Source organism: Carcharodon carcharias, chromosome 17 (assembly GCF_017639515.1).
Source record: "Carcharodon carcharias isolate sCarCar2 chromosome 17, sCarCar2.pri, whole genome shotgun sequence".
In the NCBI taxonomy this organism is placed as follows: Eukaryota; Metazoa; Chordata; class Chondrichthyes; order Lamniformes; family Lamnidae; genus Carcharodon; species Carcharodon carcharias.
The window spans coordinates 57,547,706-57,572,095 of NC_054483.1; the positions used below are offsets into that span (position 1 = coordinate 57,547,706).

At 42.3% G+C, this 24,390-nt stretch overlaps 1 protein-coding gene across 2 annotated transcripts in view; it reads right to left on the reverse strand.

The window, feature by feature from the left end:
* Positions 1-24,390, reverse strand: part of prkg1b (protein kinase cGMP-dependent 1b) — an 809,007-nt gene that overhangs the window by 223,236 nt on the left and 561,381 nt on the right. For both annotated transcript variants that reach the window (XM_041209924.1, XM_041209923.1), the window contains exon 5: positions 18,720-18,783. In XM_041209924.1, coding sequence (XP_041065858.1) covers positions 18,720-18,783 — 64 coding nt within the window. The remainder of the gene's footprint in view (positions 1-18,719; positions 18,784-24,390) is intronic.

The following is a 24,390-nucleotide window of genomic DNA, read 5'->3' on the forward strand; positions in this document are numbered from 1 at the left end:
ATGGTGCCTTCACTTGGGAGGCCAACAGTGAAGCTCTAAATCCCCAAACATGAACTGAAACATTTTTACATCTAACTCTCAGCTTTGACTTATGTTCTGAAACCCTGAAACATTTCCTAAGCAGTTCAAACACAAGAGGGAGTCAGTGAGGTAGCATTCACAACACCAAGGTTCGTTAAACAACAGTCATGACACAGTCTCCAAGCAGCGTTCTGAAGCTAGTGTTGGAGTAGAGCTGTAGAAGTTTAGCTTTTAGTTTAGCATGGAAACTGCATGTTTTTGCTCTCGAATTATATTTAAGTCATGATATGGGTAATTTTCTGAGTACACACGAGTGCTGGGAAGGCTCGCTCATCTCCAGCATAATTCTAAAATCTCACAACTATATAATTAATTTCAATGGAATCAATTTGAATTTTAAAATGTATGGTGTGTAGTTCATAATTACCCGATGTCCTTATGTTTAATAACTTGAGAAATTAAGCAAAAAGGACAAGGCATCAATTAAAACAAGTAGTTTAGGGATCTTTCTATTTCTATATCCTCATGAATAGATTGATTTATTTTGCTTATCCAGTGTCAGCTTTGTTGCATGTTGTTCAGTAGTCTCTTGAGGAAGTTCTGAGTCTTGTATGGCTTAACATTAAGTATTTATTGATAACACATAACTATGTACATACATACAGGGTATAGCCTTCAGTTCCTCAGGGTAGTGCCCTCGGCCCAACTATCTTCAGCTGCTTCATAATGACCTTCCTACCAGCATAAGGTCAGAAGTGGGGATGTTCACTGATGATTGCACAGTGTTCAGTACCATTCGCAACTCCGCAGATACTGAAGCAGTCCACGTCCAAATGCAGCAAGAACTGGACAATATCCAAGTTTGGGCTAACAAATGACAATTAGCATTCACACCACACAAGTGCCAGGCAATGACCATCTCCAACAAGACAGAATTTAACTGTCAACCTTTGACATTCATTGACATTACTGTCATTGAACTCCCCACTATCAATATCCTGGGGGTTACCATTGACCAGAACTGGACTAGCCACATAAATACTGTGGCTATAAGAGCAGGTCAGAGACTAGGAATCCTGCAGCGAGTAACTCACCTCCTGACTCCCCAAAGCCCGTCCACAATCTACAAGGCACAAGTCATGAGTGTGATGGAGTACTCTTCACTTGCCTGGATGAGTGCGGCTCCAACAGCACTCAAGAAGCTTGATACCATCCAGGACAAAGCAGCCCAATTAATTGGCACCCCTTCCACAAACATTCACTCCTCCACCACCAATGCACAGTGGCAGCAGTGTGTAAGATACACCGCAGGAACTCGCCAAGCCTCCAAACCATAGCAACTACCATCTAGAAGGACGGGCAGCAGATACGTGGGAACACCACCACCACCTGGAAAATCCCCTCCAAGCCACTCACCATCCTGACTTGGAAATATATCGCCGTTCCTTCACTGTCACTGGGTCAAAATCCTGAAACTCCTTTCTAACAGCACTATGGGTGTACCTACATCACATGGACTGCAGCAATTAAAGAAGACGGCACATCCCCACCTTCTCAAGGGCAATTAGGGATGGGCAATAAATGCTGGCCTAGCCAGCGATGCCCACATCCCATAAATGGATTTTAAAAAATGAAGCATAGCAGCTTACAACATAGCCATTGTATCTGTTTGGACAAGCTTGCTGCAGGTTAAATCCTTCAATTACATTGCTGGTTGCCAAATGATAATGTACCGCACTCCACATTCCTCATCATTTCTATTCAATTAAGTGAGCTTTAAAAGAACATTTGGACAAATAGTTTGTAGGATACAGAAGAAAGGTAAAAGATCCTTCTGATTTTTAGGCTGCAGTACTCACTGAGGCAGATAAGTGGGATCAGAGGCCACCGTGTGAAATGCTGACACTACTCATGCTGCAAGCAAGTGTTTTAAAACGTCTCACAGCAAGTTACTGGTAGCATCAAGACATGTAGCAAGCTGTCGCAGGCATCATCGCCTCACGGGCTGTCAATTAGGCCTGTCCTCAATTTGCAGTGAAATTTGACACCACCAGTGCATTCAATTAGAGGTCAGGAAGTCTCTGCAGGAATAATCAATTATAATGGGTGCATAATGGATGGTTTACATCAGTATTTCTCAAATGTTTTAGTGTGGGAGGGCAAATTTCACATGCTTCTGTTCCAACGCCTGAAAGACAGAGTCAGCTACCCAAAGGAATACGGTGTGTATGATTGCAGAACATGTTATTAGTGAACAGCAACAGGAATAACTTACGGACTCAACAGGCACAGAAAAGATACAGAGTCCCAATTTCTTGAGATACCATGCTCCTATCCAATGATGCTAAACTCCAACTGGTCGAGAGTCTGACAGCTTGATGAACTGCATTACCTGGAAAAACTCAGCAGATCTGGCTGTTGGTCCTAGTCCCAGTTTAAAATGTTGTGCCATGTGGATTTATGGGAAACCCCCCATTGCCAGTTTTAAGCTTGGTAGGGTGGGGGGCGGGGAGGTGGTGTGGGTGTGTTGTGGCTTTTGCCACTTACACATGTCTGTCATTTTCCGAGGGCTAGGCTTAATCACACCCGATAGTGACCAAATATTTATTGCCAGCCAGAGCTGGTATAATCTCTGGCAACAATGAATTATGGTAAGATGTGCCCAACACTTATCTATCTAGCTATAATCACTTCAATTTCCTGAGTAAATCACGTGAAGCACTTTATGGTGTGATTTGTTTCAAGATAAACATAAATTATTTTTCTGAATTTTTCCATGGATCTTAAACATTGTGGTCAATTGAGCTGCCAAATAGACTGGGCTGTAAGTGGAACTTTGTTTTGTCTTATATTTCTATTATTTTCCCTAGGGAAGCAGCTCAGTGGAACTGAAGATTTCTACCATTGGTACAGACCAAGGGGTTGATATTTGACTTGGGGAACTAAAGCGTATGGCAGCATCTTCTACCAGTTATACAGCTCGCAGTTCCATTAAAATCAATAGAACTGATTGTCATCCACCACCTCTAAAATTTCTATTTAGAATTGCTGAGGTACCTACAGGCCAGGATTTTACTATGGCGGGTGAGCTGGGTGAGAGTGGGCGCAGCTAGCGATCGGCTGCGCGCCATCATTTCCCGCGGGCGGGCCAATTAAGGCATGCGCGTGAAGGAGCACAGCAACCTCACTGAGGCACGGAACTACCTCAGGGAGATTGAAAAGAGAATGAAACATTTTAATAAATGATGCTAAAATTGATTCAAACATCTCCCCTCATGTGACAGTGTCACATGAGTTGGAACATGTTTGCGAAGGTGGGAAAATTAATTTGCTGATTTTATAAAATCTTCAGGAAACCTCACTCCGCCCGTGGATGAGGTTTCCTGAAAAACGTGAAAGCTGCTTGGGCTTTTTGGCTCCCACCAACCTTTAGGTTGGACGGGCAGCATTCTTAACTACTTCAATTACTTTCTTAAAGGCCTTAATAGGCCGTTGACATTTCAGTGGGCATGCCCCCGTCAAACGAAATATCGAGATGATGTGTGATGATGTTGGGACACATGCCTGTCATCGCATGTCATTTTACATGTTGGGCCTGCCCCCGCACGCCGACCAGAAGATTCAGCTCACAGCTTTGTAGCATGTTATAAAGCGGACTGTTTGACAACTCCTTCACCCTTTCCTCAGTCAGCTGTACTACTAGCACACCAAGGGAAAATATAAGCTCGAAGTGGCAATATCCAGACAAGGTGCAAAATATTCTAAAACCTCACTTTGTCTAGTTGAAAATAGCCGTAATATAGAAGAATAACCATCAAATAAGCACAACGTGCCTTGCAAAGCATTACTTTTGGCAGAAGGGCAAACTAGAATTTGAATTGGCTATTTACAATTGTTTCATTTTGAATGTCTACCAGGAAATAAAATCCATCTAATTCATAACTAAGTCCTGTTTTAAGAGATGCTGGAAATCACAATTCTGAAAGAGTATATTAACTCCTTGCGTGTTGACCTTGTTTTCATGGTGTTTTAAACTACTGGGCTGTTGAATATTTTGCTGTTATTTGATTATTTATCCTCTAAATAAATGTAATCATGTAGTTTTAACCTGTCCACAACAGTTATATGTTACTTTCTGCTTTTTGCAATGGGCCCAATACTGTGCATAGAGATTAACTGTTAAGCCTAGTTTTCCAGACTAATCAAGGCACATATAGGTTTTAGTTCATAGGAGACTTGGATTACATTTGGAAACTTTTACATAGGAGTAATTAGGATATACGGAACAGAGCAGGCCATTCAGGCCCAAGCAGCCCAAGTGGTGTTTATGCTCAACTCAAGCCTCCTTCAATCTTTTCTTATCTAAATCTACCATTGTAACCGTCTATTCCCTTCTCCTTCATTTGCTTGTCTAGCTTCCCCTTAAACGCATCTCTACTATTCATTTGAGCTACTCCCTGTGGTAGTGCGTTCCACATTCTTACCATTCTTTGAGTAGAAGTTTCTTCTGAATTCATATTTGGATTTTTTAGTGACTACCTTATATTGATGGCTTCTAGTTATGTTCCTCCTCACAAGAGCAAACATTCTGTTTGTACTGACTATCTATCCAAGAATATATGCTAGGAAAAAGCCAAATGGATTCGCCAGTCAACAGCTACTATTTCCTCAGAAGCTGTCTCAGGAATTCAGAACCTAGGTAGAGAATGCAAATTGTGCAAGACATGGGAATACTGCCATTGGCCTTTATCTGCTGCTGACAACTGAATCCATGTCATTATGTGGGTGCTATGGCAAGGCCGACATTTGTTGCCCATCCCTAATTACCCTTGAACTGAAAAGCTTGCTTGCTAGGCCATTTCAGAGAGCAGTTAAGAGTCAGGTCTGGCGTCACACGTAGGCCCAACCAGGTAAGGATGGCAGATTTCCTTCCTTAAAGGGAATTAGTGAATCAGATGGGTTTTTATGACAATCGACAATGATTTCATGGTCACCATTACTGAGGCTAGTTTTTCAATTCCAGAATTATTAATTAATTGAATTTAAATTCCACCAGCTGCCATGATAGGATTTGAATCCATGTCCCCAGAGCATTAACCTGGGCCTCAGGATTACCAGCCCAGTGACATGACCACTATGCCACCATCACCCTACTAAAGCCAAGATCCTCATCACTCCTGTCCCACTGGTTTCACTGTCACCTTCACCTTCAAATCTGTGGCTCCTCTTCTTCTGCTCCTCCAATACAAGCCGCCTTCTCACACTCTATTCCCACTGTTTACTACTAGTGCTGCACCAACAGACAGCATCCCCTCTCACTGAAACACATGTCCTCCTGCTTCCTTGCCATCTTCCACCCCAGCCTTTAAATGTCACCTCTAGACCCCTCTCACAGACGTATGCTTGAAAGAAAAAGATTTATGCAGTGCCTTGCACAATCACAGGATATCCCAAGCACTTGACAGCTAATGAAGTACTTTTCAAATGCAGTCACTGTTGGAAGGTAGGGAACACAGCAGCTAATTTACACACATTAAGATACCATAAATAGGAATGAAATAATGATTTTTTAAAAATCTGTTTTTGTGATGTTGAATGAGGGATAAATATTTTCCAGGACACCGAGGATAACTCTTCTACTCTTTGAAATAGTGCAGTCGGATTTTTTTGCATCTCTGTGGGAGAGCAGATGGACCTTGGTTTAATGTCTCATCCAAAAGATGGCACATCAGACAGTGCAGCACCACCTCAGCACTGCTCTGGAGTGTTAGTCTTAATTTTTGTGCTCAAATCTTCTTCTTGAGAGGCAATAGTGCTACCAACTGAGCCAATAATGGCACTGCCCACACTGGATCGTCTTTCCTTTCTCCCTTCTATTTGTTGGCTACATGGTATCCACTGCAGGGAAAAATTCTCTAGAGGTCTCTCTGTGTACACAATCTGTACTATTGAAATGTAAATTGGTGTTAAACTCTGAGGATCTGCAAATCACTACAAGGAACGTAAGAAGAAATTTGAGGATGATTACATTTTCTGTCACTGCTCCATCGGCAACAAACTATATCACCATGGGAAACTGAAACCTAATATGACTTGAAAAGGAAAAACATTCAGGACTTTGAGGAAACAGTAAGGTAGTGGGAGTCATTGGATTAAGAACAAGCATGATGAACTGAATGGTCTCCTGTGCTGTAAGTTCTATGATTCTCTGACTACGTATTGTACAAACCTCTCCAAAAAAAAAATCACATGGGTAATTTCCTAGCAGATTGGAATGAGCCCAAAGAAAGGCCAGAATTTTAGCAGCATGCCGTGGGTCCTGCCGTCAGGGCCAAATCTAGGTCCCAAGCCCACGTGTGCGGATGGCTGGACCGCAAATGTGACTTGATGAGCAGCGGTCCGCCTCCATGCAGTTTGCATGAGCTACAACTCAGAATTAGCCACAGCTCAGCACTAACCCGATACTGATCTGTTTCACAGCAGGGACAGGGTGGCGATTACGATGGGAGTTCAGATTTTGAACACAATGAGAACACCTCTTGGGAATGATTGCCCTGCTGCACAAACTTTGTGCTCCACCATGCTTCTGTCCTGATTCAATGGGCTGAATTTTGCTGTCGCAAGCAGGGGGTGGGGCCCACTTGCTGACGTGTAAAATGACATGGGATGACATTATCCCACCCCATTTAAATCTTCAGGAAGTGGGGGCACAGCAAAATCAGCTGTGCGCCCGCCGATCTGTCAATGGCCAACTGAGGCCATTAACAGGATCATTAAAACAATTAAAGGACATGCCCGTCCAAACTTAAGGTTGGCGGAAAGGCCAGAAGCCCCAGTGGCAAATAGAGAAAACATGAAACCTCATCCACTAGCGGGATGAGTTTTCATGTAGGGATTTAAAAAGTTTAATAAAGTTTTAGTGTAAATTATGAACATGTCCCATCTCATGTGACATTGGCACATGAGGGGGACATGTTAAGGATTTTTTTTTCTATTTTTAATGTTTTTAGAACTGTCAGCGATCTCCCTGAGGCAGCACTTAGCCTCAGGGAGATGTGCACTCTTTCGTGCGCATGTGTGAAAGAGCACACTCTCACTTTTGGGGAATCCCCCTGCCTGCACATGGAGCGCATAGCGCTTCCCGGCGGGCGTTAATTGGCCCGCCCACGTAAAATGGCGGCACCCGCTTCTCTGGCGGGGATCGGCTCCCTGCCCACCGGAAATAGGGTCGGGCCTGCCCACCCGACAGGCAGAAAATTCTGCCCAATATTTGGAGGATCAATTGAGACAAAACTTTGCAGGCCTCACTGTCCAGGATTGGTGGATGTGGTGATGGACAACATCAAGTGGAGTCTCACTGACTGCTAGGCCCAGACACAGGGGATGTCTGGCTGGCTGGAATGGAGCTACTGCAAACCCATCTTAATTACATTTTAAATTACAATGAACAGATGTCAGGCATTAGGATTAAGTATTTTAAGTATTATTGGAGAAACCAATCTGTCATAATCCTGTTGCACTTGCCTTCCTGTTAGTTGCTCTTGGCACAGATTTACTTTCACAGGATCTTTGATCCCTTACAGCAAGAGTAGTTTGCCAAAATTGTCCATTTAAACATGCAATGATTCTGAGATCATCTGATGATGTACTTTTAAGCATTTAAAAAGGGCTTTGGGGGCTCCAATAATTACTTGACCAAGGACTATGCAATCAAATAAACCACTGTAAAGCACAACTGCTGTAACAGTAACACTGCATGATAACCTGCTACACTAATCTGAAGGTTAATTTTTGCATTTCCTGTCCTACAGCATCATCTCTTCTGTATCACTCTACTTGACTGAAGAAAAACTGAGAGTGAATAATTGGAGGTGAGGGATGAACATAGCAATATAGAAACACGGGTGGACCATTTAGCCATTTAACAAGATCATGATTGATCTGTGACCTCACTCCATGTACCTGTCTTTGGCCCATATCCCTTAATACATTTTGATCTTGGGCAGTGAAAAATTTTCAGATTTTCCGTCAAGCTAACTGTTTAATTCTTTCAAATCCTAGGCAGACCTGTGTGGTTTTTACGGGGGGTTTCCAGGATTGTTGGCGGTGTGCCACCAACAGCTGTTCAGAGGCACTGAGAATAGCAGCGTTTGTCTGATCATAGCTGGTGGAACTGTCAGCAGGTAGCATGGAATGAACCTCAAGGGCTTTTGCTGCTAGTTGACCTTGTATCAGACATATCTACTCTGTTGGCCAATTGAGCTGCTAGTTCTGAGAAGACTGCAAAGGAAGTTTCAACATCCTCCACTTCACATTTTGGGACAAATTGGGAATAATACAGGAAATCAAAATTTGTCTCTGGGCAAAGGTTATTTAATGTACCACTAGGTAAAGCTAGGTTCTCCCTAGCTGCTGCAATCTGTCTCAATTCCCTATCTTTCTGTGCCAGTGTCTCTCTCTCTCTCAAGCTTTTCGAGCTGGAAAACATATTCCTCCTATCTCTTTTAGAATTCCCATGCCTGCCTTTTCTTCTGGGCTTTTCTTCCTTTCTCTTGGGCTTCCCACTCCCTTTCTTTTTCTTGATATTCTCCCTCCCTCTATCTCTCTTGCTTGAAACTCTAACCCCAGCCTCCACTCTTCTAGGCAAATACTGGCTGGAGTAACCTGGGGGAGAATTTTCCCCTCATCGGGCAGGCAGTCGGGCGTGGGCAGGCATGGAGCCGATCGCCACCTGCAATTGGTTGCACGCCATTTTACATGGGCAGGCCAATTAAGGCCCACCCAGCATGATGCGCACGCAGAAGTGCTCAGCGCTACCTGTGCAGGCGGGGAGAGGAAGGAGAGTAGGGGCAAAAGAGCGCAGAAATCTCCCTAAGACAGCTCCATGCCTCAAGGAGATTAAGTGCAAAAGATGTTAAACATAAAAAAATAAAATTATTCAGACATGTCCCCTCATGTGACAATTTCACATGAGCTGGGACATGTTTATAAATTTTAATAAAGATTTTTATTTAAGTTATAAACCCTTCATAAAACCTCATCCTGCCCATGGATGAGGTTTCATGAAAAATGCAAAAGCCGCCTGGGCTCTTCACCTGCCCGCCAACCTTAAGATTGGACGGGGAGCCCTGACAATTGCTTTAATTAGGTTAGTAATGGCCTTAATAGGCCTTTATCGGTTCAGCGGGCACACGGCCGACTCCGGTGCGCACCCATCGAATGGGAAATCAGAATGACGCGTGGTGACGTTGGGGCGTACACCCGACGTCACCGTGTGTAATTTTATGCGTGGGTGTGCAGGGCCCACCACCGCATGCCAACCAGAAGATCCTGCCCCTGGTCTGTTTCAGGGTCTGTGACTTCTACTTATTCAAAAACTGGATTGAGGCCCAAATGCTCGGTCAGCATCTTTCGTACCTCGGGTGTCTATGCTTTATTCTGTATATTAAGTTCTACCTGTTTAGCTGTGGTTTTAGTTGTTCCACGTTTAGAGATGCTAATTTTTCCCAAGTTAAGTCCTCATCTTAACGTCCACATCAAAAGTAGCCATCTTATTTTCCACTGTTACTGCTCTAATGCCTTGTGTTTTGTTTCAACAATTTTGGCTTTATGTTACTTTCCCATTCAACTTTCAATTCCTTTAAAATCAGATTTGGCTCATTTGCAATGGATTGATCCTGGGTGAGCGCCTAATTTGACACGGACAGATTTTGTGTTTTATTGTTATCCATGATCAAAATGTTTTATGTGTGAGGTTAGTTTGTTTTCTTAGCTACAGAGTGCTTTGTCCCAATTTAAATGATTCTAGTGTCAAGCTTTTGTGAATTTAAAAATAAGGGGATTATTTATTATTACACACTTCCCCTGGAGGTTTAAATGTGACATCTATCACACAGAAAGATTAGACACAGGTGAAGGAAAAAACAAATGGATTACAATCTGGAATTAATTCAGTCTCACTCATAGCAGTCCTTTAGTTTCTTGGATGAATTGATGCTTTAGCTGGAGTGGAAGTCATGTAAAAGCAGAGGATTGTGAAGTTGGAACCGGTTGGGGGTGCGGTGGGGAGAGTCCTTCAAGGTATAACAGTGTATTACCTCGGCTGTGTAGTTGTCTCGCAGCTGGTGCAATGGCTTAGATCATGTTTCTGATGGTATCTGTCCAAGAACAGCTTCTGCTATTATATTTTAAATGCAGGTAACAAACAAGCCTTACCCATGTGATCTGTCCAAAGTCCTTTTCCAAATAAAGTGATGCATTAGACCAGTAAACATCCTGTGTTGTGGCTTTTCACACCCTAAGAGTTTTAGGTAGCCAAGGTCTTTGTGTTTGGGATGTGGAGCCATCACAATATAATGAAAGGTCGATGAGATCCATTTCATATTTGTCGAACACCCACTTTGTTTCAATATCTCTATTGTCCATGGTCCTTTGTGTTGATGGTCCATTCTTAACAAAAGGGATGTATGAATTTCACAAGTGGCTGTGATTGTCCATATTTTAATTAGATATTTGCTTGTGTTTCAGGGCTGCCTGGAGTTAGATGCACAAGTCGCACAATATACTTCAGCCATCTTAAACAGCTTTTGGTGTCCACTTTTAAAATGTAGTTTTAAAATTTGTAATATCTTCATGCTGTACTGAGCATGAGAATAAACAGAGAAAGTCGAGAGGAGATTTGATGGAGGTGCTCGAAATCATGAGGGTTTAAATAGAATAGATGGAGAGAGAATGTTCCTATTTGGCAGAAGGTCAAGAGCCAGAGGACATTGATTTAAGATGATTGGCAAAAGAACTGAGAGCGACATGAGGAGAAACTTCTTTATACAGCGAATGATAATGATCGGGAATGAAGATTCAATCATGGAATTTGAATAAGAACATGTGGGGGGAAAATATCAAAGGGCAAAGGAAAGGACTAGGGAGTGAGACTAGCTAAATTAATCTCGCAGGGAGCCAGCAAGGATTCAATGGGCCAATGGCTGCTTTCTGTGCTGTAACCATTCTGTCTATAAGAACTGTTCAATAAAAATGAAAAAAATACAATTCTTTTAATGCTCTACAATTTTTCGCCTGGATTACTCACAGCAGTGTCCAGAGGAGTAAATATGTAATTCCTGAATACACCCGGAGGATCGACAATCCTAGGACAACACTTCAAAACTATCCAAATCATTCAAGCTTTCTTCGGTCGATCCAGGATGGGATAGATGTTAAGTAATGTCCCACTGCTCTGCCCTAACAATGTGACTCAACTCCCACCTCAAAAGAGCACAATTTCACAAATTTCCACAGAAACTAATCAGGTTTGTTTATTGTAGGTCCTATACAGCTGGAATACAGAAACAAATCTTGTAACCCAAAGTTGAAAGGTCAGTGACTCATCATTGCATGACTCCACCCATGTGTTTATTTGGCAAGCCTATAACTGAACTATAGTTAAGCCCTTTTCCATGTGTAATCTCATCTCAAGGTAAACCTTGCCCATTTGTTATCTGATTGATATGAGGAACCTCTGGAGGTCATCCTCCATGAATCAGACAGTAGGTTATTTTCTGAGAATTTTACCATACTACCCCACCCTAATGGTTATTTAAAATCTCTTTGGACATCTGATGCAATCATTATTTATATCACTGCTCACATCCTCCTTCTGAAATGCACTCTGCGCTATCATACACCAGTAGACAGAATGAGCAGCCAACATCATCTTTGGATCAAAATAAAAGCAAAATACTGCGGATGCTGGAAATCTGAAACAAAAATAAAAATAGCTGGAAAAACTCAGCAGGTCTGACAGCTAAAGTTTCGAGTCCGTATGACTCTTCATCAGAACTGAGGAAAAATAGAAATGAGGTGAAATATAAGCTGTTTGAGGGGGGTGGGACAGGTAGTGCTGGATAGAGGGCCAGTGATAGGTGGAGGCAAAGAAGAGATTGCCAAAGATGTCATAGACAAGCTTCTTAGCTTGTACTCGTGCCTGTAAACCTTGATCCCATATCTCTGTAAATCTGTAAAATTTCAACCCATTATACTGCCTATCAACAAGCTGAACTTGGAATTGTTCAAATTGCACAAGAAAGCTTATCTCCTTAAAGCTTTTGTGAAGTTGAATTACAATATTCAAGTTCAGCCTGTGCACCGTAACCTTCATTTTTATTTCGTTTTAGCAGATTATCAATCTTCACGACCCTTGCATCAGTCGAGCACATGTGACTACAATTAATGGGTTCAACTAAGTTTCAACTGAAACTACTAGATAACACTTGAAACAAAGCAAGATATTGGGTGGAAGCAGGACAGTGAGATTAGGTTGGATTGCTCCAGCAAAGGGTCAGCAATGACACGATGAGGTAGAATTGACATATGTTAAAGCTGTAAAAATGCTCCAATTTAACAGTGGATGGAATTTTACGGCCCTGTCATGGTAGGGGTAGGGCCAGAAAATGCGGCGAGCCATCCAAAACTGCACTGACTTCAGTGGGGGTAGAAGATTCTGCTGGCGGGAGAATCCCTAAAATTCAGCCTAGTGTGTCAGCCTGCGTCCAATTTGTACATTCACTGGTCCCACTACTAAATTATTGAGGACCATTTTAGTCATCCCAGGCTTTAGGCTTCTTAAGAATGTTAATGAGGCTCTCAACATCTATTCAAGGATACCTGTGTAAAATTTGTTCCCAACGAGCAGGATTCTTCAAAGCACCCCTTTCTCCCATGACGAATGTACTTTTAAGAAGCCAGGAAGGAGCAGGATTTCTCTCCAGATGGATTTTTTCGAGGAGGTCCTGGTTATCCCATCAGCTGAAAAGTTGGGGGAGGGGATGCTTGGCGAGGTAAATAAGAGGAGGCAGCAGTTTCTGTTGGGGTCACAGGGTGCCCGAACAGGAGGGGCCCCTTCCCTCCCCAAAGCCTACAGCCAGGCTGCCACAGTTTGTCTTGTCATGTGGCATGCGCAACCCACCCACTGGCAAAATTCCAGCATAAATGGGTAGGTGAAGGGCACAAGGCTCATGTCATGCCAGCTGATTTTTACCCCCCGCCCCCCCACTACCTGCCAGCCTGAATGGGGGAGGAATAAAATTCCAGTTCAGAGCCCTAATGATCATGGGTCGCACTCCTTCATGTTGCCCAATCTGACCACTGTTCTGGAACTTACAAGTGGTCTGCATTAGCACTACTGCATCAGCTAATGTGCTGTTCATACAGGCTTCAGACACATAGAAAACAAAGAATCTGCATAAATGGATCTTTTTCTGATTGGCAGGATGTGACAAGTGGAGTTCTGCAGGGTTCTGTGATGAAACCTCAATTTTTTACAATTTATATCAATGACTTAGAGGAAGGGAACGAAGGCATGGTAGCTAAGTTTGTAGGTGACACAAAAGTACGAAAGTAAGATATGAAAGGACATAAGGAGGTGCAGACAGATATAGATAGGCTGAGCGAGTGAGCAAAAATCTGGCAGATGGAGTAAAATGCGGGAAAATGTCAAGTTGTTCACTTTGGTAGGAAGAATAAAACAAGAGTATTACTTAAATGGAGAACGACTGCAGAATTCTGAGCTGCAGAGGGACCTTGGTGGCATGAGTCAGAAAAAGTTAGCATGCAGGTACAACAAGTCATTAAGAAGGCTCATGGAATGCTATCCTTGATGAAGAGAGGAATTAAACATAAAAGTAAGGATGTTGTGCTTCAGTTATACAGGGCATTGGTGAGATCGCACCTCAAACACATGATCTCCTTATTTAAGAAAGGATATAAATGCATTGGAGGTGTTTGATTGATACTTGGAATGAGTTGATTGTCTTATGAGGAAAGACTGGACAGACTGGGCTTGTTTCCACTGGAGTTTAGAAGAGTGAGGGGTGATTTTATTGAAGTATACAAGATCCTGAATGGCCTTGACAAGATGGATGCGGAAAAGATGTTTCCTCTTGTGGGTGGGTCCAGAATTAGAGGGCACTGCTTTAAAATTAGGGGCGGCCCTTTTATGACGGTGATGAGATTTTCTTTCCCTCAGAGAGTTCTGTGACTTTGGAATTTCCTGCCTCAGAAGGTGGTGGAAGCTGGGTCATTGAATATTTTTAAAGCAGAGGTAGATAGGTTCTTGTTAGGCAAGGAAATCAAAAGTTATCGGCAGGAGATGGGAATGTGGAATTTGAAACACAAACAGATCAGCCACGATCTTGTAGAATGGTGGAGCAGGCTTAAGGGGCTGAATGGCCTACTTCTGATCCTATTTCATAGGTTCATATGCTCGTGTGCACTGATACATAAGACACAAAACTTACATTTTCTTTCACACCGAAGGGATACTGGAATATGACACAGCTTCTACAGTGCATTGCACTTGATGCAGTGTTATAGGAGGTATGACTGGTCACTACTGACAGCCACATGGCAGTTTAGAAGGTTTCTGGTCCACTCTTAGCCTTATCATTCACTTCCCGTCATGTATGCACCATAACGCTACCTCCTCAGGGTCACTAACTACAACCTCTAAGCAGCGCAAGAATTAATAAGCACCGGGCAGGATGTGTTCATATGGTGTCCTGTCCTGAGATACTGGAAAGCTTGCCCTTTAGGAGTACTCCTTTCAGTTCTACAAAAAACTCTGCAGATTGTTACCAGCACAGTCTCCTTGTTCATCTCCATATGCCCTCCACCTCCATCTCCCAGTTCAGGACCTATCCAAGGACCATATGTGGGTTCCAAGCCACCCAATATTATGCCAAACTGGAACTGGTAAACTGCAATGGAATAGCAATTTGTGGAGTACCTCTTGCTGGGGTGACCTAAAATGTGGCATCTGCTCAAAATGGCTGACGAGGCAGGTTGCAATGAGTAGAGGGAAACAATCACCTAAAATTGGCCGTGCAGTATCAATGCTGCATTATTGCAAACCTTGGCAATTAGTGGGAAGGATGGGTAGAGCTTCTAGGTAATGGTTTGCCCATTCCATTCAATGCCAAGGCTCAGAAAAAGGATTCTTATTCAGAAAGACTAAAATATTATGACATAATAGCCAAAGGATAGTCATATTGGAAAACCAATCTGTTGCTCATTTCAGTTAATATCCAATATGAAAGCTTTCAAATCAATTACGATAATTATACAATACAGAACCTAAAATCTTGATATCAAGTAGAATAAGAGGCAAGAAACCCCTTCGAAATGAAGCTTTTCTCAACTTGTTATCTTTTCTTTTCACTAGAGAAGAGCAGTGACTGTACTTGAAACCTAATTCATTGGCTGTAGAGTGTCTAGAAGAGGTGTGAGGTGCTTGAGATTGCACATTCTTCCTTTCATAAAAGACTTGGACTTTCGAATCAACATCTGAATGGAGACAAGAATGGTGCAACCATTTTAAATCTAAATTCAGTAATTAATATAGTTTTCCTCATAAAAAGGGGCCTATTGTTTAACATGCTTTTTTAATAAAAATGCACATAATAAATCTGGGCCTTCGTGATCCAGACTGCATATAATGAATTAACAAACAACTGCAGCATCCCCTTTTTAAAGCAGTCAGCACTGTCCCTGTTCCATTTTGAACACTCAGTGTACTGGAGAAAACTATACATTTTCATTGATTGGTATTTGATCCACTGTTAAGACCTTAGTTAATGAAATACTAAGGAGACGTGATAATTATGGATTTGATGTTCATTCATTCCCAAGTGAAAATAATTTATTTAAGAAACTTAAACTAAAATATGGAAAACAAATTCATGGAGAATTGGTTCAGTTGCTCATGACTCTTTGATTCTCTTTCTTATTCCTGTGCTTGACTTCAATATCATTTTTCAATATATGCTGCTGAAAGGAATATTCTGGTGGTAAGTGATATGAGCAGAAATGATTTACCCTGCATGAACCCAAGAGACTTGGGTGTTAGCTATAACTCAGGGGTAGTATACTTGCTTCTGAGTCAGAAGATTGTGGATATAAATCCCACTCCAGAGACACAAGCATAAAATTTAGGTTTATACACCCATGCAGTGCTGCACTGTTGGAAGTGCTATCTTTCAGGTGAATGTTTTCCCTCTAAGACAGACATAAATGAATCCATAGCTCCATTTTAAAAATGAACAGGGTAGTTCTCACTGGTGTTCTGGCCAATATTTATCCTGCTACCAACAACACTGGAACAGATTATCTGGTCATCATCTGGTATTTCCTAAATTAGACCACTTCAGAAAGTACTCCACTGGCTGTAAAGCACTTTGAGACATCCTCAGGATGTGAAAGATGCTATATAAATCACAACTACTCAAATACTGAAGCAGTCCATGGTCGTTTGCAGCAAGGCTTGGACAACATTCAGCCTTGGGCTGATAAGCACATGTAACATTCACGCCACACAAGTGCCCAGCAATGACCATCTTCAACAAGAGAGAATCTAACCATCGCCCGTTGACATTTAATGGAATTTCCATCGCTGAACCCCCACTATCAACATCCTGGGGGTTACCATTGACTAGAAACTGACCTGGACTAGCCACATAAATACTGTGGCTACAAGAGCAGGTCAAAGGCTGGGAATTCTGTAGCAAGTAACTCACCTCCTGACTCCCCAAAGCCTATCCACCATCTACAAGGCATAAGTCAGGAGTGTGATGGAATACTCCCCACTTGCCTGGATGAGTGCAGTCCCATAACACTCAAGAAGCTTGACACCATTCAGGACAAAGCAGCCCACTTGACTGGCACCCCATCTACAAACATTCACTCCCTCCACCACCGACGCAGAACAGCAGAGTATGTACCATCTACAAGATGCACTGCAGCAACTCACCAGGGCCCCTTAGACAGCACCTCCCAAACCCACCACCGCTACCATCTAGAAAGACAAAGGCAGCAGATACATGGGAACACCACCGCCTGCAAGTTCTCCTCCAAGCTACTCACCATCCTGACTTGGAAATATATCGCAGTTCCTTCTGGGAAGTTCCGCTGGGTCAGAATTCTGGAACTCCCTCCCTAACAGCAATGTTGGTGTACTGCAGTGGTTCTAAAGACAGCTTACCGCCACGTTCACAAGGCGACGCCCACATGCCATAAATGAATTTTTAAAAATGGAAGTTCATTCTCTCTTTTACTTTTCTGTATATGCTTTCGATTCTTGGTGCTCCAAATATTTCCATTGACATTCAGTAGCATTACCATTGCTGAATCCCCCATTATCAACATCCAGAAAGTGAATTGGGCCAGCCATATAAATACTGTCGCTACAAGAGCAGGTCAGAGCCGGGAATTCCACTGAGAGTAACTCACCTCCTGACTCCCTAAAGCCTGTCCACCTTCTACAAGGCACAAGTCAGGAGTGTGATGTAATATTTTCCACTTGGCTGGATGAAAGCAGCTTCAACACACTCAAGAAGCTTGACACCATCCAGGATAAACCAGCCTGCTTGATTGGCACCACATCCACCACCTCAACATCCACTCATTGCACCATTGCGCACAGTGGCAGCAGTGTGTATTATTCACATGATGCACTGCAGCAACTCACCATGGCTCCTGGACACCTTCACTGAGACTGGATTAAAACCCTGGAACTCCCAGGCTAACACCTGCACCACATGGATTGCAGCAGCTCAAGAAGGCAGCTCACCACCACGTCCTCAAGGGCAATTAGGTATAGGCAATACAATTAAATAGTAATTTGTGTGGTGAAAGCTGATGACAGCTTTTCAGCTACATGTGTCATTCAAAGGTGCGTTGGAGAGAGTACAGAGGAGATTTACAAGAATAATTCCAGGGATAAATAACTGTAGCTACGAGGATAGATTGGAGAGGCTGGGACTCCTTTCCTTGGAGAAAAGAAGGCCAAGAGGAGACTTGATCAAGGTATTCAAGATCCCGAGGTTTTATGGACAGAGTAAATCGTGAGAAACTGTTCCCACTCAATAGAGCATCAAGACCTAGAGGGCACAGATTCAAAATAATTGGCAGAAGGAGTAAAGGTGATGAGAGGAAAAGTTTTTTCACCCAGAGGGTGGTTGGAGTCTGGAACAAACTTCCTGAAAGGATTGTGGAGGAAGGTTCGATCGAGGTATCCAAAAGGAAATTGGCTTAAGAAAGAACATGTGAGGTTACGGGGATAAGGCAGGGGACTGGGACTAGATGGAATGCTCTTTCAGAGAGCAAGTACAGACTCTTTCAGAGAGTCAATACAGACTCAATGGACTGAATAGCCTCTTTCTGCACTGTGAAGATTCTGTGATTTGAAAAGAGCAATGAAGATATATATTAATACATTTCTTTTAAACGTGTTAATGCTGCCACCAATATAGAGAAGGTTATTATATAAGTGTTTACCCACTAATGCCATTAACAATAATTTCTAGGTTCACGTGTGAATGGTCTAGCCTTAAGCAGAAAACATTGGCCACTGAATTCATACAAATACAACCAGAAGGATAAACATGAGGGAAATAATTCCTTTGTGTGCTATTCATAACAAGATTTTAAAAGTCTTCTTTACAGCCAGATTTATGTTTTGTTACACATAACACACAGTGGGAATCTCCTCTATTATGGCAATGCTAAAAACTGTATTAGTTTTGATAGATTGTAAGTCGCTGGCAACTGTTAGCTGACAGTTCTACAATCTCAATTACCGAGCAAAAAGCATGTTACACAAGGTATAATTGAAACATTACCAGATAGTTGTTGTAAATGTCGGCACTCACCTCTTCAAGAACATCAGCTAGTTTGCTGAGTATTTCCTCTGAAAGGTTCTGGAATGTTGGGACGCTATGGAATAGAAAAATACTCATAAATAAAGAAACTTTCTTCATTATCTATAAGAAAACATCTAACAACATCACTCGACGTTAGCAAAGTATAGATATAAAGTGTAAAGATGCTGGAGTAATGCAATAAATAAATTTACATAATGTTGCTCATTAAGCGATAAGATGCTCGAAGCATTGATTGTTGCAAACTCCCATTCCTATTCCTTTGCCTTTGCCATTGGCTGTGAGTTTGCACAGTTGGCATCACTGGCACAGTACTAAAGTAGCTACAATCTCAGTAGGAAGCTGTACTTACTTCTTGTTTGGAACCATGACATTAATGTTTGCTTATGGACCTCTGTTTTATTTTTAATGAATGGCAACTCATCCAATTTCCAACAGGAATAGTTTTCCTCAAGATTTTATTTTTATTTAGCTTTGTCAATTTAGAATACAGTAACCCCATGCAAGTTCTAAAGTCCCAATTATATTAGCTTAATCAAAGGATTTTTTTTCAACCAAGTTAAATTTACAGGCTTAGCTATACTGCCACCTCAACATTGGTGCAGTATTGAATGTGCACCAATGTCCAAGGAGCAGTACCTCACACTAAAAGTGTAAGGTATGAGGTGGCTTATGAACTTGCATTGTGCTTGATGCCTCTTTTGAGTCAAGGGATACCACAAGAAATACCGAGTTCATTATCCTCATCAAGATGTAGTGTCAGTGCCTTAAGGAAGGTATACCAATGTTCGGAACAAAACAGTAATCCCATAATCACACATTTCTGAGGGAAGCTGAGCTCGGAGGGAGTCCTTATTTTCTGACTGACACTCCATGCAATCCCACTCTGCACTGGAGTGTGGGGTGCAGAACTATCCCTGGTGAAAGGCATCCATCCATTCAGAGAAGGGGGAGGACAGTTAATCCAGAGATCCTAGAGGAAGTAGAAAACACTAACTATGCAGAATTGTCTCCTTCAGGGAAGAATATGAGGCACAAAACAATAAGGGGAGATATCTAGATAAAGTAGTGATATCTGGGCTGGAAAGCATACAGCAAACTCCCAGTTTGGATAATTAACCATGCATGGATATACAATGTATTGTGACATCAAATTTACCTAGCTTTCAATATTAAACTACATGTCCATCAATATTCATATACCATGGTACCAAATATATAAAACTCTCACTTTTCATTAAAATCTAATTCTTATTAAAAAAACACACATTAACTGCATGCAATCTCCCATGCTATAAACTAGCTTCCAAAACTACGGCCCTTGATCGAATTGCATTATGAATCTGAAGACTAATCAGTCACAAGAATCACCCTGCTCTCAGACATGAATTATTCTTCATTCTTTGTCAGTAGTTAATCTTTGACTGACCTTCAATGGAAATCTAAGCTTGCCATTTAGAATACTAACACACAGCCACTTTATAGCAGCTCCGTAGTTAAAAACAAATTCAGGATAGGGATCCTCCAGTTGTTAGGGGAATGTTGAATGATTTATAATGCCCACATAAGGTCGTTGCTTAACCTTTCCCAGTTGATTTGTGCCAGTAGGAAATTGAGCTGCTTACACTGACACCAGTTCACGTGACAACTAAAAACCAGCTACCATCAGCCCAAAGGGAAGAAAGTGAGAATTGGTGGCAGGGCTTTGAGCATGGTCTTTAGCTCATCTGCATTGTGAGGGTAGGTAGGAAGCTGGAGTGTGCCAGGAGTGCCAATGATCGATGTTTATCAAATTGCAAATTAGGTACTTACAAACACAAACATCTTTAAGCATAATGCTTTATCACTTGGTTTATCAACCAATATAGAACAGGACAATTTTTAATTTATTTATTCATGGGATGTGGGCTTCGCTGGCTGGGCCAGCATTTATTGCCCATCCCTAGTAGCCCTTGAGAAGGTGGTGGTGAGCTGCCTTCTTGAACTGCTGCAGTCCATCTGGTGTAGGTACGCCCACAGTGCTGTTAGGGAGGAAGTTTCAGGATTTTGACCCAGTGGCAGTGAAGGAACGATGATATATTTCCAAGTCAGAATGGTGAGTGACTTGGAGGGGAACCTCCAGGTGATGGTGTTCCACCTACCGGCTGCCCTTGTCCATCTAGATGGTCGTGGGTTTGGACGGTGCTGTCTAAGGAGGCTTGGTGAATTCCTGCAGTGCATCTTGTAGATGGTACACACTGCTGCTGCTGTGCATCGGTGGTGGAGGGAATGAATATTTGTGGATGGGGTGCTAATCAAGAGGGCTGCTTTGTCCTGGATGGTGTCAAGCTTCTCGAGTGTTCTGGGAACTGCACTCATTCAGGCAAGTGGGGAGTATTCCATCACACTCCGGACTTGTGCCTTGTAGATGGTGGACAGGCTTTAGGGAGTCAGGAGGGGAGCTACTCGCTGCAGGATTCCTAGCCTCTGACCTGCTCTTGTAGCCACGGTATTTATATGGCTAGTCCAGTTCAGTTTCTGGTCAACGGTAACCCCCAGGGTGTTGATAGGGGGGAATTCAGTGATGGTGATGCCATTGGATGCCGAAGGGCAATGGTTAGATTCTCTCTTGTTGGAGGTGGTCATTGCCTGGCACTTGTGTGGCACGAATGTTACTTGCTACTTGTCAGCCCAAGCTTGAATATTGTCCTGACCTTGCTGCATTTGGGCATGGATTGCTTCAGTATCTGAGGAGTTGCAAACGTTGCGCAATCATTAGCGAACATCCCCACTTCTGACCTTATGATGGAAGGAAGGTCACTGATGAAGCAGCTGAAGATGGTTGAGCCGAGGACACTGCCCTGAGGAACTCCTGCAGTGATGTCCTGGAGATGAGATGACTGACCCCCAACAACCACAACCATCTTCCTTTGTGCTAGGTATGTCTCCAACCAGTGGAGAGTTTTCCCCCGATTCCCTTTGACTCCAGTTTTGCTAGGGCTCCTTGATGCCACACTTGGTCAAATGTGGCCCTGATGTCAAGGGCAGTCATTCTCATCTCACCTCGGGATTTCAGCTCTTCTGTCCATGTTTGAACCAAGGCTGTAATGAGGTCAGGAGCTGAGTGGCCCTGGCAGAAGCCAAACTTGGCGTCAGTGAGCAGGTTATTGCTAAGTAAGTGCCACTTGATAGCACTTTTGATGACCCCTTCCATTATTTTACTGATGATGGAGAGTAAACTGATGGGGCGGTAACTGACCAGGTTTGATACAACTGAGTGGCTTGATAGGATATTTAATAGTCTGGAGTCACATGCAGGCAGATTTCCTTCCCTGAAGGGCATTAGAACCAGATGGGTTTTTACAACAATTGACAATGGTCATCATTAGGCTTTTAATTCCAGATCTTTTATTGAATTCAAATTCCACCATCTGCCATGGCAGGGTTCAAACCCGGGTCCCCAGAGCATTACCTTGGGTAATGGATTACTGGACAATACCACTAGGCCATCACCTACCCTATACAGCTACCTGCGCTGTTCAAAACAAATGACAATGGAGTAAATATTGGACTGTACTGCTCCTGGCACAGACTCTCCCAGCTCATTATATCCAGCCCAGGAAGAGGGTTGTGGGATTTTTAATCTCAATGTTACAGCCACTGTCTGAAATCATTACAAAGTTAACATTAAATATAAAATAATCTAGAAGTATATTAAATTGTATTTTTACAAATACAATTTATATATTATTTTTATATTCAATTTTAACATTTTATTTGCATAAATAATCTATATGTATATTAAATTGTATTTATACATCAGAGGAACAATAATGTATATAAGATTTAGGCAAGAATTTCCACTTTAAAGTAATGAGTGGGGTAGGTAATTAATTGGAACACATTATGCTAGACTGTCACCATTTTCCCATGCATCACAATATTCTGACGTTAATCCTGTAGGATGCCGGAACAGTTTTGCAGATGATGCTAAGTTAAGAGGCACAGCTTGTCAGCTGTGTAGATGGGAGCTGCAAGTTACCAAAGAACACAAACTGAGTTGAGTGGGCTAAACAGTGAAGTTTAATGTGGGGGAGTATGAGACCATCAACCGTGGATCCAAGAAAGACAAAATTAGAATATCTTCTTAATGGAGAGATTAAGAACTGTGAGGGAGCAAACAGATTGAGGTATTCCTGTATACAAATCACTAAAAGCTCAACCCCATCAGGGTCTAAAAATCCAGCTCCCGGTCTTTGCACATAAATCAGAAGGTTATGGTGAAGCAGCGGCCTAAAATTCAGGGCATTCAGGACCTTAAACGTCATAATAATAAAGATCCTCAAATGTCAGGAGACACTTAATCATTATAAATTGCTAAAGTAAACACTTAAAATAGAGTGACCCGAATTTTATGGTCAGCAGCTAAGAGACATCACTCACCACTGACTTCGAAGAAAATTCTCCACAAAGATCTAACAATCTCTGTGCCAAGGATTTCAGCTTTCCCATGGCAACAAAGCAGGGGAATCTCCAGAAATCCAGAACATGATAGCATCAAATAGGGTAAGCAACCAATCACATTGAAGAATACTCACAAACAGCAAAGCGGAAAGTAAAATGCACTGATTAATCTTCACTTTTTATAAATTTTGCAGAGAGTGGAATAATGATTGCAACAAATGCTTTGGAAGTTGAAATATAAACAAACCTGAAGAATTTTTTATTAAATTTTGGATTTATCATAATGGAAAAATTTGACTGTACACAAATAGAAAATCAGTTTTCCAGCTTTCAAAACCATTCTTCAGCAGTAGCTATGACTTGTACATGACCAAAAACCCAATTATACCTCATTAACAAGACATAACTTTGTCAGGGATTGGAGGGGAGCACGTTATTAGCAACATTACAACATAAAGTGAGAAGCTCTCATTAGTTTAGTGATTTCTTGATTTCTACAGATTGCTGAATACGAAGGTTTCAACGGTGAACCCGGTGGAGGAACAGAGAACCACTGAGAGAAACTTTGGATTTCTGTGTTTAACTTAATGCATGGGCACTAGACATTGCTATCAGTTTCACAGGGTAATGATGGAGAATGCTGGCAGTTTCACCATCAATACAACTTCAAAATCCAATTGTTAAGTAATTTAAAAATGTTAAACCCATGAATTGTGCCCTTCTTTCCCATTTTCTTCACAATCCCATTTTCTGAATGAATGTCGCTTATAATCGCTCCACAAAATCTCTATATCTACACACTCACCATCCTTATGCTATAGTAGGTGAAACTCACTAATTTATAGTAATTTGTACTGTGGAATTGAACTTGTATCACCCAGTCCCGATTCACTGGATCAACCAGTCCTGATTCACTGGATCACCCAGTTCCGGTTCACTGTTATCACCCAGTTCCGGTTCACTGTTATCACCCAGTCCTGGTTCACTGTATCACCCAGTCCTGGTTCACTGTATCACCCAGTCCTGATTCACTGTATCACCCAGTCCTGATTCACTGTATCACTCAGTCCTGGTTCACTGTATCACCCAGTCCTGGTTCACTGTATCACCCAGTCCTGGTTCACTGTATCACCCAGCCCTGGTTCACTGGATCACCCAGCCCTGGTTCACTGGATCACCCAGCCCTGGTTCACTGGATCACCCAGCCCTGGTTCACTGG